The sequence below is a fragment of the Argopecten irradians genome, chromosome 14, assembly GCF_041381155.1.
Source record: "Argopecten irradians isolate NY chromosome 14, Ai_NY, whole genome shotgun sequence".
Taxonomy (NCBI): domain Eukaryota; kingdom Metazoa; phylum Mollusca; class Bivalvia; order Pectinida; family Pectinidae; genus Argopecten; species Argopecten irradians.
The window spans coordinates 28142982-28164345 of NC_091147.1; the positions used below are offsets into that span (position 1 = coordinate 28142982).

The window sequence follows — 21364 nt, forward strand, 5'->3', positions numbered from 1 at the left end:
AAAAAGTATGATTCAGCGAGATAGCACTATAAAAAAGTATGATTCAGCGAGAGAGCACTAAAAAAGTATGATTCAGCGAGAGAGCACTAAAAAAGCATGATTCAGTGAGATGGCACTATAAAAAGTATGATGTAGCGAGATAGCAATAAAAAACCATGATTCAGCGATAATGCACTATAAAAGTATGATTCAGCGAAATGGCACTTTACAAAAGTATGATTCAGCGCGATAGCACTATAAAAAGTATGATTCAACGAGACAGCACTATAAAAAGTATGATCCAGTGAGATGGAACTATACAAAGTATGAATCAGCGAGATGGCACTATAAAAAGTATGATTCAGCGAGATGGCACTATAAAAAAACGTATGATTCAGCGAGATACACTTTAAAAAGTTATGATTCAGCGAGATGGAACTATACAAAGTAGGATTCAGCGCGATAGCACTAAAAAAGCATGATTCAGCGAGATGACACTAGTATGATTCAGCGAGATAGCACTATAAAAAGTATGATTCAGCGAAATGGCACTTTACAAAAATATGATTCAGCGAAATGGCACTTTAAAAAGTATGATTCAGCAAGACAGCACTATAAAAAGTATGATTCAGGGAGATGGTACTATAAAAAGTATGATTCAGCAAGATGGCACTTTAAAAATATGATTCAGCGAAATGGCGCTTTAAAAAGTATGATTCAGCAAGATGGCACTATAAAAAGTATGGTTCAGCGAGATGGCACTACAAAAAAGTATGATTCAGTGAGATACACTATAAAAAGTATGATTCAGCGAGATGGAACTATACAAAGTAGGATTCAGCGCGATAGCATTAAAAACAGCATGATTCAGCGAGATGACAATTAAAAAAGAATGATTCAGCGTGATATCACTATAAAATGTATGATTCAGCGAGATGGCACTACAAAAAGTAGGATTCAACGAGATGGCAATATATAAAGTAGGATTCAACGAGATGGCAATATATAAAGTATGATACAGCGAGATACACTATACAAACGGAATGGTTCCCGAAATACACTATAACATATTTATGATTCCTAATATAACACAACACAATCGCTGTCTTTTGCTGAGGAGCAGATTGGGAGATGAATAATCGATTGCAACCAGAACATTGACAACAAGTAGATGCTGACTGTAAAATATTGTGTACTTTTGGATAGTGAGTTAAACAAAAACAATTATGAAATAATAGCAACAATTTGGTAACAACAAACACATGCTATGACTGTAGCTGGCTTGGTTGTGTATAAATAAAGTTCAAGAACTGATATATGGAATTCTGTTTATTGCGTTTCCCTTTTTCCATAACTCCATATAACGTAGAAACTGAAAATACAAATAACTATATTTTAACTACGTTATTAGCAAAGTACATGTACATATATTTGATACCGATTACTAAGTAACCTTAATATACTCCGTTAATAAGTACATATACAATTTTAGAATACTTTTATATAATTACAAACCTCAAAAGTGTAACAACTGAGATCAGCGTAAAATTGGTACACATAATGTTAAATTTGTAATACAAAGCTTGCATGAATATTGTGAAATATGTAAACATAAACATTGACAATTCCAAGAAGTAAAGTGAAACCGGAAGTAGTTCCGAGAAACAGTTGAAATCGAAAGTATAATTTTCCGAGAAAATTATTATACTACATGATCTTATAAATGACCAGAATTAACACTTATATGGCCAGAATTAACACTATCTCAATAAATCCATGCATATGTGAAAAACTAAACATATTTTAGTTACATCATTTAACATCAAATGAAATCTATGCAGAGAAATATCATAACCTTAGCTAAAATGTTGAAATGTTATTATAAACTATCTATGGAGGAGGGGACGTAACTCTTAGACACACATGTTATATGCGCGGGAACGAACGTCAATCCCTTCAACAATAATATAATCAAATATGATAGATACTGAGGAACATACAGGTTCTTTAGATGCGTAAACATTACATCATAATATCTCAAAATAAAATACACATATGTACCTTATTCCCTTACAACCAGCAGCTATTATTTAAGTATAATTCGTTGTGTTTCACTTCTATAGTGCACATGGCCATCTTCTTGTTCCGGAAGTTACAACAGAGCATGCGTGGACAAACTAATATAAAAAGGCATACTATCAAATATCCGGAAAATGAAATTTGCAATAAAAAATATTGAGTGCAATTTCTACAAATAAAAAAAAAAAAAAAAAAAAAAAAAACCAAAACATTTACACTCTCACCAAAATTGCTATGAATTTTCCACAAAAGGGAGTTTACCTTACTCAGTACAATTCACAAGCAAGTGCTTATGTTAATAAAGAACTTAGAACAATATTTAGTAAAGTTCAAAAAGTACAATATCAAGTAATGTTCTCTACACATTTTTTAACTGTTTGTACTTAATTCTCGACAAGTAACACCAATTTGTGTATGCTGCGTTCAAGGACTGAAGGTGATGTGGTATTTCGAAGTCCCATTGATACCTTGACTCTTCGCACGAGTCCGTCATCATCTGGATATGCTTCAATGACCTTTGCGAGTGGCCATTGATTACGAGGCAGGTCGACATCCTTCACAAGCACTATGTCTCCACCACAAATGTTCCGACGCGGTTCATGCCACTTTTGTCTTAGAGAGATTTGTGCAAGATATTCCTTCCTCCAACGTCCCCAAAATTGCTCCAGCAGATATTGTACGCGTCGCCAACGCTTACGAAGATAGAGATCTTCCTTCAAGAAGTCCCCTGGTGGTGGTTGAGGTAGTGATGATTTGGCAGTCAAGATGTGGTTGGGCGTGAGTGGTTCCAAGGCTTCTGGATTGTCAATTTCACTCACAGTCAGAGGACGGCAGTTCACGATGGACATGACTTCGTAAAACACAGTACGGAGAGATGCGTCATCGAGCCTTCCTGAACACAATGACAGGACAGAATTCAAGATGCTCCTGACTGTTCTAATCTGCCGTTCCCAAACACCACCAGTATGACTAGCGCTTGGTGGGTTTAAGACGAAGTCACATTGCCTCTCGACTAAAAATGATGATAACTTGTTTACCTTGGCCTCCCTTTCAAACTCGTTCTTGGCACCGATGAAATTTGTACCCTGGTCCGAGCGTATCTGCCTAACGGATCCTCGAATAGCAATGAAACAACGCAGAGCGTTGATGAAAGCATCCGTTGACATGTCATCAAGCATTTCAATATGAATGGCGCGAGAACACATGCAGGTTAATAAAAGACCATATCGTTTGATTTCCTTGCGTCCCATTTTGACGACAAATGGGCCGAAACAGTCCATTCCACAGTATGTAAAGGGGGGTGATGGTTCTACGCGATCCTTGGGGAGATCAGCCATCTTCTGACATTCTGTTGGGCGTCTTAACTTCCTGCAAATAACACAGTGACGTATGAACTTGGCAACCGTTTTGCTCCCATCTATAATCCAAAATCCACATGAACGTAGTTTGTTGAGAGTTATGCCGCGTCCTTGATGTTTTGTTTCTTGATGAACATGCGCAAGAATCAGTCGCGTTACATGGCTGTTCTTTGGTAGAATCATCGGGTGCTTATAGCACATAGTACATTCTGCATTTCTCAGACGTCCTCCGACTCGAATGACACCATCCTGGAGAAATGGATCAAGGGGGTAGAGACGACTTGTTCTTGGGAGTGTCTCTGATGCCTTCAGGGCATTCATTGATTCCTTGAATGCTCGACCTTGAACAAGCCTTACAATTGTTCGTTCGGCGTTTTCTCTTTCTTCTACAGAAGTATGATGGGTTCCCTTGATTCCGTTTGATAATCTCTGTAATCTTGCTACTACAGATACCGCAGTTTTCCAGCTGGAAAATCTTTCAAGACAGTCTATGACGTCTAATGCAGGGGTTGTTACAGAATGAAGTACCTTTGCTTGTCTGACCTCAGGGTCTCCTGGTTGTAAACTTGTATCAATCTCATCCGATTGAATGTTGGGTTGCCACAAGAAAGGTGGTCCCGTGAGCCACGTTGAGTTTACAATCTCAGAGGCGGTAAGGCCCCTTGATGCATGATCAGCTGGGTTGTCCTTCGTGTCTATATAGCGCCACTGTTGAGGCTCCGTAGCATCCCTGATCATTTGCACGCGATTTGCTACGAAAACCTGGAATCGCCTTGCTTCATTGTTAATGTAACCTAATACCACTCGAGAATCAGTCCAAAAGTATTCATTGTTTACATTAAGATCGAGTTCATTTTTGAGAAAGATACTCATTTTGACCGAGAGTACGGCAGCTGTCAATTCTAGTCTTGGTATTGTTACTACCTTGACAGGAGTAACTCTAGCCTTGGAGGCTACAAGAGCGCAGTGAACTTCGGTGTTGTTGACAAGCCGAACATATGAGCATTGTCCATATCCGATGCTACTGGCGTCTGAGAAGTGATGTAACTCAACAACTGTAGGTATTCCAAACCAAGAGGGCTTAAGGCATCTGGGAATGTTCACTTGACTTAGATTTTGAATGTCCTTGATCCATGCTTCCCATTGAGGTTGTGAGCAGTTAGGGAGTGGATCATCCCATCCTACGCCATTACGGCACATTTCCTGGAGAATTTGCTTTCCTCGAAGAGTGAATGGCGACAAGAATCCAAGGGGATCGAATACAGATGCCACAATCGATAGCATGATTCGTCGTGTAGGAACCTCATTCCTAACAGATATCTGAAACTTGAATGCATCACTTTCCACACACCATTGGACTCCAAGAGCACGCTCGACAGGTAGTGGATCTAAGGTCAAATCTAGGCTAACACCAACGGCTCTTTCGGAAACTGGTACTGCTTGCATCACGCGTTTATTGTTCGACAAGAACTTGTGAAGTCTTAACCCTCCATTTGCACAAAGTGCTTGTGCATCGATTACTAGCTGTATAGCTTCATCTTCTGTTTCAACACTCGTCAGACCATCGTCAACGTAGAAGTTACGTTGTATAAAGGAGGAAGCAATCGGTAGCTCAGACTCTTGTGTCTTGGCCAGGTGTTTTAGACCATAATTGGCGCATCCGGGGGAGGAGGCAGCACCAAAGAGGTGAACTCGCATACGATACTCTTGTGGTTTGCAATCAATATTACCAGACTCCCACCATAAGAACCGTAGGAAGTCACGGTCCTTAACATCTACGATGAACTGATGAAACATCTTCTCAATGTCACACATGATGCCTATGGGAGACTTTCTGAACCTGCACAGAACTCCAGCAAGTGCGTTCGTTAGATCTGGGCCCGTGAGCAGATGGTCGTTTAGTGAGCAGTCTCCATATCTCGCAGAACAATCAAACACTACGCGAAGCTTGTTAGGTTTCTTGGGGTGATAAACACCATGATGTGGAATGTACCAAATGTTTCCATCATCTTCTCGAGACTTGATGTCACTGTCAACTACTTCAGCATCTCCCCGTTCTAGTATCTCCTTCATAAATTTCTGGTAATGTGCAAAGTATTTAGGATCCTTCTTGAATTTGTTCTTCAGGTGGTTTAACCTCACCTCTGCGAGAGGTTTATTATCTGGCAAGACAGGACGTTTCTTGAAAGGAAGGGGCATTTCCAAATGTTTGTCCTCACGTTGTTTGATGTGCTCCATCAAGTTTAAGAACTGTGTGTCTTCCTGCGAAAACCTTTCTCCGACTTCCTTGTCATCAGCAAAATCCGTTTCAAATACCTTAATCAATTGTTGCGGCGTGCAGGATGGCAATTCCTTAATAGAAGTACGACAACTTGTTCCACTAACCAATGATTGGTTCGCTAGGGTGGCCTTTGGGTTCACATAACCAACAATACTCCAACCGAGAATAGTTTCAATAGCATATGGTTCATTAGTTTCACCTATTAAGGTTTTCCTTGGGGCAAGTGCCTGTGGGCAGTTGTAGCCAATGAGTAACCCAATCTCACAAGACTGGAGAGGTGGTATTTCATCTCTTATTGGTTGAAGATGTGGCCAATCGTCAACTGTGTTCTTCTTAGGTATGTGTGAGTAGTCAGCCGGAATGAAGTTTCTCGTGTAAGCAAGATTGATGGATACCGTATCCTTGGCGGGTGAATTAAAGCCTCTGACCTGAAGACCGTTGACCCTTGAACTGTCTATGACAGTATGCTGCGATGTCATGGTTGATAAGCCAAGTTTAACTGGTGTTACTGGTAGCTGTAATGCAGAAGCAGTGTCGTCTAGGATGAAAGTTGTATCGCTTTGTGTATCAAGCAGTGCGTAAGTCAATACTTCTCTTGATGCTTCTTCCTTAGAGGACACCCAAACTGGTACGATCATTGAAGTTCCCTTGCCATTCTGATGGCTTACGCGTAAGGAACTTGCTGTGTTTACGTTGCTATCAGCTATAGGGTTTGAACATGGCGTTCCCAGCTGGCGGTCTTCGTGGAGACACGTAGGATGTTTCAGCTTGCATGTGCCGCATACATGTTTCCTTTGACAGTCCTTATTCCGATGACCCTTTCGCAGACATCCGAAACACAGATTCTTTTCGCGGATGAATGACCGTTTGTCTTTTAGCGAAAGAGCTAAAAACTTATCACATCGTACCACGTAATGGCCGTCATTTTCACAATACACACAAACCTTCTTATCTTTGTCAGTTTGTGATTTTGAAGAGGCAGTTGAAGCTAGGACTCGAATCTTCTGTTCCTTCGAACGTTTGCGTTCTGTTTCTGTAGTGTTGTTGAGGGCATGTATGGAAGATATTGGGTTGCATGCGACCTTGGCTTCTCGAGCAACAAATTCCACAAACTGGCTAAATGATGGGTAGTTGTTTGATGAATCTAGCGCTTCTGTCACAACTCTATTCCATCTCACAGAAGCCCATTCGGGGAGCTTACCTAGTAGTTTTTGATTTTCAGAACAGTCGTTAAGGATACTCAAACTAGGAATGTGCATCATGGCTTCTTTGCAGCCTTGTAGGAAGTCTGCAAAGTTTCGTAGAGCTGTGGGATCTCTATTAGAGATTTTTGGCCAATTCTCAAGTTTTTTGCGGAATGCTTGTTGTAAAACAAACGTGTTTCCATACCGTTCATCCAACACCTTACGTGCATTCACAAATGCTGCCTCACTGCCACTATATAGGAATCCTTCAAGGGCTTGTCTGGCTGGACCACTTACATACTTTTTCAAGTAAAATATTTTCTCTTGAGGGGGAATCCCTTTGCGATCTATTAACATTTCAAAGGCGGTTTTCCATTCCATATATTCTATGGGGTCTCCGGTAAAGATACTTGGCTCGGGTATAGGAAGTCGACCAAGGCCAACAGTGTTTGCCAGTGTATCTGCCAAAAATTTAGCATCGTTGTTAGATTGAGGTAGTATGTTTGTAATGTTAGGTTGGAATGTTGGAGCGTTTGATGACAACCTAGTATCAGACACTGTGGTAGAAGAAGTAACAGGCACAGAACTTCGAGTTGAGAACATGCTGGTATACGGGTAGGTAGATGGACGGTGCGAAGAAATATATGGTCCAGCAGTGAGTGGTGCATTTCCTGATACTTCCGTGTTGATAGTTGGCTCAAGGGTTGCAGAAAATGGTGAGGTATATAGGAAAGGCGTTGACGGTGGTGATGAGATAACTGGTTTCGTGCACAAAGAGGAATATGAATTAATAGGTGCCTCAGAGACTGGTATTTCTGGTTCCTCCTTTATTGCCTTGGTATATGCCTTCAGACGCGCTTCAGCGACCTCAATCCTCCGTTTTGATTCTAAGTGTTTGAGGTCGGTCTGCAGCCTTTCCTCAATAGGATTAAAATGTTCTGCTGCCCTTAAGGCTTCTAAATCTGCCGCGGCCTCTGCTATTTTCACAGACAGTCTGGATCTTGAAGAGGTAGATGAGCTTACACTACTGGATGACTCTGATTCACCGAATACAGATTTAGCGTGCCTTCGGAGGTCTGAGAGGCGTCGTGCCTCGAACACGTTATCAAATGTGTCTATGTCGCTAAGTCTTTCATTTAGTATTTTGAGTAAGTCAGCACTTACGGCAACACATGCATCGATTCTGCGCACAATGTCCTGAGCTGGGGTTGAAATGTCCTTTACAATATTAAAGTTCTTTAATACACTTGCCTCAAGAGCCTTAATTTTATCAATCATTTGGCCTAAGTCATTTTCAGAACATTCTGTTTTTAAGTTTGTTCTTATCTCTTTAGCATGAATTTGCCATTTTCCATATGTAGATCGGAGCTTGGCCAAGCGTTTCTCAAGTTCTGTCTCCTGATATGCTGCCATTTTTTCTGTTAGTTTGCGATTTCTTTCCGATGTTCTGATCTCTGTTTGTATGCTGTTTGTCGACTCAGATGTCCCACTTGAGTTTGTTGTAGTACCCTTAACCTCAGTTTCGTCCTTTGTTGTTGTGTCACCGTGGTCGTTTCTTTCATCTGTATCTGAAGATCCCTTATCTTTATCCATGATGATGATGGTTTCGTTAATGGGTTAAGTTTCTACTGTAGCTGGCTTGGTTGTGTATAAATAAAGTTCAAGAACTGATATATGGAATTCTGTTTATTGCGTTTCCCTTTTTCCATACCTCCATATAACGTAGAAACTGAAAATACAAATAACTATATTTTAACTACATTATTAGCAAAGTACATGTACATATATTTGATACCGATTACTAAGTAACCTTAATATACTCCGTTATAAGTACATATACAATTTTAGAATACCTTTATATAATTACAAACCTCAAAAGTGTAACAACTGAGATAAGCGTTAAATTTGTTACACATAATGTTAAATTTGTAATACAAAGCTAGCATGAATATTGTGAAATATGTAAACATAAACATTGACAATTCCAAGAAGTAAAGTGAAACCGGAAGTAGTTCCGAGAAACAGTTGAAATCGAAAGTATAATTTTCCGAGAAAATTATTATACTACATGATCTTATAAATGACCAGAATTAACACTTATATGGCCAGAATTAACACTATCTCAATAAATCCATGCATATGTGAAAAACTAAACATATTTTAGTTACATCATTTAACATCAAATGAAATCTATGCAGAGAAATATCATAACCTTAGCTAAAATGTTGAAATGTTATTATAAACTATCTATGGAGGAGGGGACGTAACTCTTAGACACACATGTTATATGCGCGGGAACGAACGTCAATCCCTTCAACAATAATATAATCAAATATGATAGATACTGAGGAACATACAGGTTCTTTAGATGCGTAAACATTACATCATAATATCTCAAAATAAAATACACATATGTACCTTATTCCCTTACAACCAGCAGCTATTATTTAAGTATAATTCGTTGTGTTTCACTTCTATAGTGCACATGGCCATCTTCTTGTTCCGGAAGTTACAACAGAGCATGCGTGGACAAACTAATATAAAAAGGCATACTATCAAATATCCGGAAAATGAAATTTGCAATAAAAAATATTGAGTGCAATTTCTACAAATAAAAAAAAAAAAAAAAAAAAACAAAAACATGCTATGACTTTATGACTTCGTAAATGACAAAAGTACATGTGAAACTGTATGGGGCATGTCTTCAGAAGAAAGAATGACTGCTAGTCTAAGCTGCCTTTCAAATGTTTCTCAAAATAACTCCACACAAGCGATTAGAAATTCAAATAATCCGTCTATATATCTGTACATGTATGTATATTATCAAAGTGTATCTCAAATGGAACGCGACGTACCAGCAGAGCTGTACCGGTATATGTGGTTCGTTTTCAGTAGAGTACCATTTAGATCCAAGATGGTGAACTCGATATTTTTCGTTTGTCATCGAAATGTTTTCTTTGTTGAAAACAAAATAGAGAGTATCTATATCCGATGTATTTTTAGTTTCAATATATGCCGAAACCATTTTGGTTTTAGTTTTTTATCCATTTATTGTTATCACAGAAAATGGTTTTTTTTTTATTCGAAGCGTATATGTCAAATGGGTGGCACCGTCATGGAAAAATCAAAACGCGTTCCATTAGACGGTGCCTTATCAATTCAGTACTGACCAGTACGAATCTGCAAAATAAGCTCGTGCGAGTTATCTTTCTTTGGTTGCGCTTGGTTCGTCGTCTCGGTCATGCCGATTTTCAGGCCGGTATGGCATTAACTTGATAAAATAAACGTTTAATGAATTATTCTGGTAGCCATTTCATTGAAATGTCTGATATTTCGTTTATTTACAATATTTCCGTCATTTATGCTGAAGCCAACGTCCTCTATTAGACAACGTGACGGCCGCGCGTGTATATGACCACCTAGCTGTCTCAGATTACTTATCGGTTGTCGAAACGAGCAGACCCAATTTCACACGTGCTCCTGGTGTATGTTGAAGTGTTTTGTTGGTGTTTTTACTTCGTACTGTATCCAAATATAGCTGATTATGTTTTACATATGTTTTACTTACACGAAAAATGTGTGTGATATGTAATTAAAATATTCGGAATGAATGTATTATCCAATTCAACTTTATTGCTTCCTTACATCCATACAAAAGGGAACGATAGCAAAACATACATGTACATAACACACAGTAGATCAAAACAACAACTTAAACCTTTATCAAGCCAGCTTTCCTCAGTTCAAATGACTTTTTAACAAAGAGGCCTAAATCCTGCAGACGTTTTAGATCGTTAGAAAACAAGAGTCGTATCAAACTTTCAAAATCTGTTAGATGGTGGTTAATTACATCTTTATGAGTTGTTAAGATGTACCGACATATTACCACATGCCCTCCACCTCTGGGTCATGAGTTCGAATCCCATGTGGGGTAGTTGCCAGGTACTGGCCGCTGGTCGGTAGGTTTTCTCCGGGTACTCCGGCTTTCCTCCACCATCAAACCTGGCACGCCCTTAAATGACTTTGGCTGTTAAGAGGACGTTAAAACTAATCAAATCAAATTATTGAATATTTTATTACAGTGATTGGTTATCTAAAACGACAGGAAAACGTTATTGTATATTATTATCTTCAATATCTGGTTTCTTATTTCGTATGGTATGTATGACTCGCCTGTTTGTTACACAAAGATAAAATCAACGACAAAATGTGTGTAAAGCTCAATGCAAGATTAACATACGATCTGTCTTCTCGTGTCTATCGAACCTGAACTTTAAAGCGAAATAGGGTTTAAAGTTGAAACAAATACAAAAGACATTATACATGCTTCACTTAACGCTAAATTGTATTATAACGGTATGTATGAAACTCATCAAAACTGTCAGAAGGGGTTCCAATATGCGGGTGACCTTTGTGGCAACTTTAGGAGATGGCTGTCACTGTATTATTCACGTGTATAATATCCGATCGGAAAGAAACGCTTAAAACAAAATGCGTACGTAACTCTGAATGTTTAATATAGGAAAAAAGAAAATCGCGGTTATGTTGAATTTTAAAAATAAAACATGAAATATGACTTTAATTGAAATTATCTATTTTTCATTATCAATGTTCAAAAGAAACTTGTTAGGTCAATTGGTTAGCTTTCCACTCCTAATAATAATGCTCCAACGTTCATAGTTCAAAGAATCTAAATTACTTTATCAAATAATTTCTTTTCAGCTTGTGTTAAAATTCTAAAATCCCTGCCTTGATCCTTTATAAAACTACTGAAATAAGTCAATGTATGGCTAATTTCGCCCCGAACTTGACACTCTTGGATTTCCTGAGCTCTACTTTCCCTTCTCTCCCATAACTGTTGAATGTTTCTGGCGTTTAAACCATGCGTAATACGGTTACACTCAATATGGAAAATCTGCATGTAGCCATCCCTTTTATCAAGAGCGTAAATAAAATCATCGATGTCCCTGACCTTCATACCGAGTCTATATAAAACCATACCTAAGAATGCATCCTCAAGTCTGAATGGTATTGTTTGCAGCATATCGTAGTATATTTTTCGAGCAGTATGCATAGTCATTACATAGCCCGTACCTAAACAATATGGAGGGTGTATTCCGAAAGGATCTTCCTCCGTCGTTGTGAAATACTTGGGAGTAATCCTAGATAATATTGAATCTTGTTGACAGGTACCACTTATTACGTCATCTAAAAGATACGATTCATCCTGAAGTTCGTACAGAAAATTCAGATCAAGATACACATCATCGTTGATTTTGAAAACCAGCCGCGGCCCATAGCAATAGTTGGTAGCCCAGTTGAATGCTCCAATTAATTTGTCGGTCAGACTATAAAGATTCTCCTCTATGTCAACTTGTACAATGTCTGCATTTTCATCGTTTATTTCATCACTTATTTTAACGTTGTTGTCTAATCCTAATATGAAATAAATACAGAAATAGTATTTTCTTTGCATGTCAGGATGACCCCATGTCTGCCTGATGGCGTTCCGGCGATCTCTGTTTGAGGCTTGGCTTATCACTGTTATAATGATATTTCCGGCACAGTCTATTCCACATGTTTTTTTGGGATGGGTCAGAATTCCTTTGGGTAATTGTTTTCTCTGCTGGGTTAATTTTACTACAGCTGAAAAAGTTTTTTTGTTGTACCCTTCTCCGGTTAATTGGAAGTATACAATAGCTATAACACCAAGAATTAGAAGACTCGTGCGGCGATTTCGTCGTACATTGATGGACGAAAGTCTCTACGATAAAAAAAAAGATAAATGCACATTAAAAATGATTTTTTTTTTCGTTAATAACTATCTAAATAGAAAATGTATGTTTACTTGTTTTGTTTTTTTTATGTAACCTCTTCATAGACAGTCATTATAATATAGCTTACAATTACTCGTGTTAGGTGTTAGACAAAAATTTTCACTGCTAATGCAATATTTGGCAATACATGTTCTATTATCCTACATAGTTATAACACTTACCAGACTCCGCCAAATTGTTATATGTAGCCTCATGCTTCCGCCCACATGTTCTTTCGCATGGACTTAGTTTCCACTGGTATATTGTACAATCTAGTCACGACATGTTCATGATTTGAACTTTATGACTTTACAAGCATTCGTTAAGTTACTCAACTGTAGCTTGAATTCTTTAACACGCTTAAAAGTCTATATTGTCCGTGTCTATATGGCCTGAACAAATTAGTGCTACCTCCATAAGTCTTCATTCATTGATTCTCCGCTGATTGTTAGTTAAAGATGCTCCACCGCCGACAGAGCATAAATGATATTAATCACTTGAACAATAATTGGTGTTTAATCGTGTATATATATATGTCTAATTAACACAAAAAAATAATATAAAATAATTTATTTTGCCCTCAGTGCATGCGCAAATTCAATCAGTACTTAATTCCATATAGGATATAGTGCCACGGAATTTTTTCGAGATGCAATAAATTATTTTTTGTAACTTTAATTTGAAGTAAAATTAGAAGCTCAAACTTTTCAATGGTGTGAAGTAAGTAACTTTTTTAACTGAAGAAAAATACTAAATCGTCTGCTCGTGTTTTTGATAGTGAAAAAATATCATTTGTCAGCGGTGGAGCATCTCTAAACTTCTCGCTTTATTAGAATAATTCGCCTCCTTAAAATGAATTATGATAAAAATGAAATGTATTCTTGGTTTTCCTATGCTTCTAACATCATAAAGGAAAATAAGATTTCCTAAAACTTTGAAAATGCCAATCCTAGTAGGAAGTTTAAACGTGATCTGAAACTATTATTCAAGAAATCGATACAAGGTACATTCAAAGCCATTTTACAACTAAGATAAATAAGTCAGATAATAACAGTAAAACTTTTTGTATAGTAAATTTAAACAAAGCTTTAAGGAAGAAACATATCTTTCCATTAAGGAATTTAAATTAAGAAAATTGCTCACAAAACTGCAAATTAGCAACCGCAGTTTAATACTGAAAAGTCGGCATATGCAGTGATTCATCGGCACAATATTTTCATGAGTCAATACATGGTATATGAAGATATTTTTGATTGCTAAAATTTTAGGGTACTCGGGGTTTGTCACTGTTATCAAAAGAATTAATAAAAAAACTAATGAAATGAAATTGCTCTATTTTCATGAAAAATTAAGAGCAAAAGTGGAAATTGCAAGAAAACCCCACTAGATCGTTAAAAAGAAAATACGAAATGCTATGTTATTACACCAAAATAATTTATCTTTGGGTTTTGTATGCCTAAATATGATATACCAAAGGCGCACAAGTAGGAATCGGAAGTAAAACTTACAAAAGGTGGCGCTGTAGTCGCATGATTAATCTATTCATGGAATAAGTACTGTTCCGATACGTATTATGTGCCGATTGATGTATTCGCACCAAAAAATTAAAAATCGATCGTGGGCGGCCATGCAACACCTCCTTTGTAATGAAATTGAGGATGAAACCCACTTCATTTTTAAGTGTTCCGTTAACTCTACAATGAGAACAATTTTCTTTAAAGGGACATGAACCTTATTATATATATAAATAATCCATGTAAATTTGAGTAAAATACATATTTAGGACGTGTCAGATACCTTACTAAGTAATATATATCAATTATTGTGCAAATGTGTCAAACAAAATAATTATAATGGAAATTCCATCTTTCTGTATTTTGAACCGACGCCATTTTTTCCTTTATGGGCTGATAAAGTAAATTTTTAAGCCAATGAAAATGCTCGTAACAAGCAAAAATGAATTATATGCATGTAAACAAAATGGTGGGTCAAAAACGTGGGTGAAGCGAACACGAATTCCGATAGAAAACAGTGTACGTCAAGAGTCCGTAACGTGCGCGATTGGGAAAGTAGGTAAATAGAAATGGATCGCTGTAATGCAAGAGACGGGAACAACTCCCCACTTTATACTTGCGTGATGTACATATCTATGCAATAAGTCAGGAACCTCCCTTTGCGGTGCCCTGTCATGATCGAATGAAAAGTCGCGTTTGACTTTTGACTTATCATTCTTACGCTAAATACAAATTGTTTTATAACAAATTTGGCTTAAACTTCGTTTGTCAACCATCGTAAATTAGAAAATAATTTTAAAATGTGGAAAACTAATATTCCTTGTCACGTCAGAAAGGTTGTTGTTTATTATAATCACGCTTTCGGCCAGCTTTCGTTTTGCGTTCCAAAAATAGAATATGACAGTCTATTTTTATCAGTTTTTAGGTAGGTATTCCCTACGTTTTCCTGTCGTTTTAGATAACCAATAAAATATTCAATAAACATCTGAAAAACATATCTTAGCATACAGAACAAACTATTTAAGGTATAAACTTGCTTAATATAGATTTATGACAGGGTTTCTTTGTTTTATCCAAAACGGGTTAAAGGTACTAAATCATTAGATTTACATAGATTTCTTAGGGCTTTTGACTTCCTACAAACGTTCTTATTCCTGAAATTAGAAAGTTTTCAAAATTACAACAATTTATTTGAAATATTGGCAATGTTTATCAACGTTAAAATATCGCAAAACACAGCAGGAAACTGTATCCGTCAGCATTGGCTGTTTATAACGGAAAGAACCGAGTGCATCTTTGAGTTCAAAATCGGGATCGCTAAAATCTCATCCGGCTAATGGATATATATAGATGTTATAACACCACTATAAGAGGCCACTTATATTTTATCGGTTATATTGGTCTGATTCAGTGTAATAGCCGATAAAAACATTGACAAGTAAAACTATGACAAGAAGTGAGAGGTATTTTCACCCGACCGTTAATTATGTATATATTATACATGTATACAGGTGTACATGTACTTTATTAAGAAACCATATACATTTTACATAGGTCTACAATGTATATCAAAGGTATATTTTTACTTTGAATACATTTGATACACATAAAATTTAGATATATAGTTTGGTAATTTTTTTTTAAAGATGCTCCACCGCTGACAAATGTTGTTTTTTTTTTTCAAAAACAGAAGCAGACGATTTAGTAAATTTCTCCAGTTATAAAAGTTACTTACTTAACACTATTATCACCAATTACTTCTAATTTTACTTCAAGTTAAAAATATGAATTAATTAATTGCATCCCGAAAAAATTCCGTGGCACTATATCCTATATGGAATTAAGTACTGATTACGCATGCACCAAAGGCAAAAGAAATTATTTTATACTATTTTTTGTGTTAATTAGACATATGTACACGATTAAACACCAATTATTGTTCAAATGATGAATATCATTTATGCTCTGTCGGCGGTGGAGCATCTGAAGTAAATCAAATGGAAAAAAAAGTTATATAACAAGTGACATGTAGCTACGGGAATGTCCATTAGACGGACAGACATTATACACGTAACTAGGTATATTTATTACATAATTTGTGTACACCAATTTATATTTGAGGAAATATAATATTTTCAATGCACGTCTCGAGATGTTATATTGCACGGCTTTAGGAACACCCCGCTGTTGTATAGTTTTGTAGAAATCTTCCGAGGAACAGCGCGTAACAGTGAGTTACGTTATTATGACGTCACAAAGGTTCACGCTCAATTTCGCGCTAGCTTTACAGATATCGGATCAAGCACGTCATGTAGACGTTTATCGAGAAATATTTACATTTCCGTTTTCACTTTCCTATATAACCTTACTAACCGGGCAATCGTTTACACTTGCGTAAACGCAGAGGGGTTGCTGCGCAATAACACAAACCGAAACACTGACTTCCGCCCTTATGTGAATGCGCATCCGGTTAGGCAAAAATATATGCCATGACAAAGGTTCCATATCAACATCAGTTTGAATGCAATGGAAAGCATTGTGTTAATATTGAAAAATAAAAAAAATGAAAACATATGAAATAAATGGATTAAAAACGATAAAGTTATCTTGGAACTATATTTTACTCACTCCCGGAACTTGACACATTTTCCCGCCAAATTGGAGCCAGCTGTTTCGCGATTACTCAGCTGTTCAACCAATCGTATAACGTTGAAAGAACAAAGGTTTATTTCACCGGAACACTTTATTTAAATGAAATTGTCGATCGAAATGTAAATATAAGTAATGTTTTTATTTTTTTGGTGTTTACTGGTGTGTAAACTGCATTTATTGTACAGATATTTCAACATGACGCGCTGACGCGTGTCATTTAAAATATATGTACAAAAAATACAGTTTACACACCAGTAAACAACAAAAAATAAAAATCATTCCTTAAGAGGACGGACACGGCGAATGTATTAGATTAAAAGGCTGCATACTGGTCTAATAATGTTAAAGAGGACCATAAGACATTCAAACCGAAGATACAACGTGACATACGTGGTTAATTGGGGTGACATCGACAACTAAGGTCATTTAGGGCCAAACTACAAGGCAGGCATTAGTATTAGGATATAAACTGTATCTAAAAGATCAGGATAAGAAAAAGGCAAGTAAAAACAAAAACAAAGTTGTAGATGTTGATTTAATAAAAAGAGTTACATAGGATAAAAATAGTTTTGGCTAAAACACACGAGAAAACTCATGCACAATGTTGACGAAACGATTGATATGAATGTAAGATGCGATTAGAAAACGATCAAATTTTGTTGAAAATGCCGATCTCTTTGATATAATTGAAAATACGATTATGTCTCACGGCATGAAATAAAGTGTACATGTCAGAGACATCGTAGTATTTATCTCGCCGCAACATTACCACCATCTTTTGATCCATCAGTGTAGATCTGAACATGGTCAGGGAAAGCCCTAATGCACTCCCGAAAGGAGGATTGGTGTACTTCGGGTAATGCACTGGATTTTGCTCTCTCATGTAGAGATAAATTGAAATCAGGTGTTTGAATGAGCCATGGTGGTACATCCGATACGGTATACTCGTCAATGGTTTCGAAATTTATATTTAGTTCCAGCAAAAATTTTGAAATTCTGATGCCAAATGTTGGTATGAGCTTTTGATTTTGTGTAGATATTTCTTGATGTTGTGGATTGAATACAAGGTTAAAAGCGGGATTTTTGGTGTTGGATTTCAGTTGAGCAGCATACTGTAAGGATAATTTCTTTCGTCGATCGTCTAGAGATGGCTCATTAGCTTCCACATGGAGACTCTTCACAGGTGTTGTTCGAAAAGCTCCAAGTGCGAGACGCATCCCTGATTCTGTATAGGGTCAAGCATCTGTAGATAGGAGCTGCGAGCCGATCCATAGACAATAGAGCCGTAATCAAGTTTTGATCTAATAAGTGCCTAATAGATACGTAGAAGCATTTCACGGTCTGCACTCCATTCAGAATGGGAAAGAACTCGTAGAATGTTCAGCGCCTTCGAGCACTTATCTTTCAGATGTTTGATATGTGGAATAAAGGACAGTTTCGAATCAAATATTAGTCCAAGAAATTTAGTTTGTTCAACTACTGGAATTTTAATTCCATTGAGTGTGAGTTCAGGATCATTGTGTGGTTTTCGTTTTTGACAGAGGTGAATCTAAAGCCATTTTCGTCAGCCCAATTTTGTAATTTGCCTAAACATTGTTGTAGTTGTCGTTCTATAGTGTGCATGTTTTTTTTTATCTGTAACAGATCAAAAAATCATCCACAAATAGAGACCCTTCCGTAGATTGGCCAAGACATTTATTTATGCTGTTAATTTTTAATGCAAAAAGTGTGACGGACAGGATACCACCCTAAGGGACGCTCATCTCCTGTGTTTCTGTTTCTGAATAAGTTGAACCCGTTCGAACTTTGAAATGCCTGTCAGATATAAAGTTTGAAATAAACTTTGGCAAATTACCACGTATACCAATATCATGGAGATCGTTCATGATTCCATATTGCCAAGTTGTGTCGTATGCCTTTTCAAGGTCAAAGAATACAGCCACAAGATGTTCTTTCTTGGCAAATGCTTCTCGTATAAATGTTTCTAGTCTAACTAAGTGGTCTACCGTTCCCCTGCGGTTACTAAAGCCGCTTTGCAAAGGACTTAAAATATTGTTTTATTCCAGGAACCAAACTAATCTAGAGTTTTACAAATATAACTCGTCAATGAAATAGGACGAAAGTTATTGGCATCAGTAGCATCTTTCCCGGGCTTCGGAAGGGGAATAATAGTAGATTCCTTCTAAGACTCGGGAATTTTGCCAGAAGAGTAAACTTGATTAAATATAGTTAAAAGACATTTTAGTGAAGAGTCTGGTAATTGTTTTAAAAACATATATGGAATTTCGTCTGGTCCAGCTGCTGAGTCCTTTGATTTCTCAAGAGAGTCTAGCAATTCTGGTATCTCGAAAGGCCTATTGTAACTTTCACTATTGGAGGATTTAAAATTAAGACGTCTCTTTTCCTTTTCTTTTTTAAATTTTTGATTTTTTTTGGAATGATTTTTGACGGATGAATTGTTAGCAAAATTTTTGGCAAAGGCGTCAGCTATTTCGGATTTTGAAGAATTTTTTTTTGTTAATCAGGTGGGATAATGGTGTTGCTTCTCTTTTCCCACTGATTTTACCAATCATTTCCCAAACTTTCTTCGAAGATGTATTGGAATTAATTTTTGAGACGTACTCTTTCCAAGTACTTTTCTTGTCGGATTTGATAGACCTTCGAGCTTTTGCTCTCCAAATTTTAAAATTGTTATAGTTTGAGACGGATGGCGAAGCCAAGTACCGCCTCAGAGCTGAATTTCTACCAGATCTATTGATAAATGAATCATTTGAGAGAAGAAACTTTGTAGGTTTTGGCACGGATTTCGGTATGGTTTTTGTAGCGATAGAAGTGAGCGCTTCTGTGAAAATTTTTATGGGGTCATCCAGGTTCAAAAATTTATCCTCGATGGGCTCCTCTGCGCTCAAGGTTTTAAATTGAACCCAGTCCGCCTTATGTAGATTCCAACGAGGAATAGGCTCCTCAAGTTTTGGTAACCCTATGTTTTTTAGTATAATTGGAAAGTGATCGCTCCCACAAAGATCATCGTTGACCATCCAATCATAATTCAGAAGAATTGATGGATGGCACAACGATATATCAATGTGAGTAAGCGAGCCAGAGGCAGAGTGTAAATATGTTGGGGCATTGGTGTTATAACGACATAAGCTGTTTTTATTAATAAACTCTTCGATAACTCTACCTCTATCGTCAGTGCGTGGGGAGCCCCAGAGGCTATTATGACCGTTAAAGTCACCTATGATAATATATGGCACTGGTAGTTGTGATACGATGTTACTCAATTCATCACAACTAAATGGAGTATTTGGAGGTAAATATATAGTACAGACTGTTATTTTACGGTAAAGAGTTGCGCTTATGGCAACAGCTTGTTAGGTGGTATTTAGCTGAATGTGTCTGTGAGGGACGTTTTTATGCACCGCCACCGCCACACCACCTGATGCGCGGCCACCTGTTGTTGGAGTTTTTGTGTATACTGTAAATTGTCTGAGATTGATGGTGTCTTTTAGCATTATTTCTTGAATGCAGATTATGGATGGGTTCTTTGTTTGTATAAGATGTTTTAATTCTTCTATGTTCGCTTTAAATCCGCGTTTATTCCATTGTATGATAGTGTTTGTCTCTATGTTGCTCCCTGAGGATAGTTTGTCGACCGACAGGACTACACTTGAAGTAGGTTATTTGGTGGCGATAAATGTGTTGTCACCAAACTCGCTGTCGTCCGATAGAACATCATAGATGTTACGTCCAAGGATAGGGTCATCTGATCCCTTACTGGGTTTGTTGTTTAGTGCAGGGAGCCTCGCCAGCTTTACCTTGGTGGTTTTGGTCTGGCGTTGCTCCTGCGGTGGTGTTTTTGGAGGTCGCTTGGCTTTATCAGGGAGTTTTTTAACGTCACAAGACGGTGGAGATAAAGCACGTCTATGACGAGCGGCGGTAACTTTTTTTCTTTTTCTTATGTTCGGTGTTTGAATTTGGTGCTGTGTAAGTCCTGGAGACGCCGGTGGGATTGGCGTTTTAGCTCCAGGTGGCCCAGCAGGTGGTTTTTGATGTGGTTTGTGTTGTGGGTAAGATGGACCGGACTTGAACCTGTTCGGGTCCCCCATGATTACTTTGCAGGCCTTAGCATCAGCCATATCTGGGACATCATTGTCCCAGTTAGGCTTGTCAACCAAGGCCTGGACCGACGCATGTTTGACGGTGACACTGTCAACAGGTGTCTTTGCTCGAGTGATCTGAGCATAGGTTGCCACATTCAGGTCTGAACACTCGACTATCCTCCTAGCTTCGGGGAAAGAGACACCTCGGGTATATTTGACCCGTAATATATCCCTCTCCCGAGTCCAGGCAGGACAGGTGCGAGCAGACGCAGCATGGTCACCCCCGCAATTGACGCAGTGACGGTTGACAATGTCACATTCGTCTTTTTCACGGCCACAGTACTGACATACCATTTTCCGTCTACAATTGCTCTCATGATGGCCGTATCTCTGGCAGT

The 21364-nt window shown here is 37.6% G+C and overlaps 1 protein-coding gene across 3 annotated transcripts; it reads right to left on the bottom strand.

Moving 5' to 3' along the window:
* Positions 1–1295: 1295 nt before the first annotated feature.
* Positions 1296–9518, bottom strand: LOC138307324 (uncharacterized). Of its 3 annotated transcripts, XR_011205965.1 has the most exons (3): positions 8753–9518; positions 2041–8610; positions 1296–1351 (listed from the first exon to the last, which is right to left on the bottom strand). XR_011205965.1 is itself a non-coding variant. In XM_069248005.1 (2 exons), exon 2 carries the CDS (start codon positions 8472–8474, stop codon positions 2442–2444), a length of 6033 nt encoding a protein of 2010 aa, XP_069104106.1. In that variant the 5' UTR covers positions 8475–8610; positions 9300–9518; the 3' UTR covers positions 1296–2441. The 3 variants fall into 3 exon arrangements, 2 of the variants coding, with proteins under 2 accessions (XP_069104106.1, XP_069104105.1); XM_069248005.1 differs by having other exon boundaries at positions 1296–8610; positions 9300–9518; XM_069248004.1 differs by having other exon boundaries at positions 1296–8610.
* Positions 9519–21364: the final 11846 nt, after the last annotated feature.

Bases quoted from the DNA above. Each gene is read 5' to 3' on its own strand.
- LOC138307324 (XM_069248005.1), bottom strand. From the start codon at position 8,474: ATGGATAAAGATAAGGGATCTTCAGATACAGATGAAAGAAACGACCAC.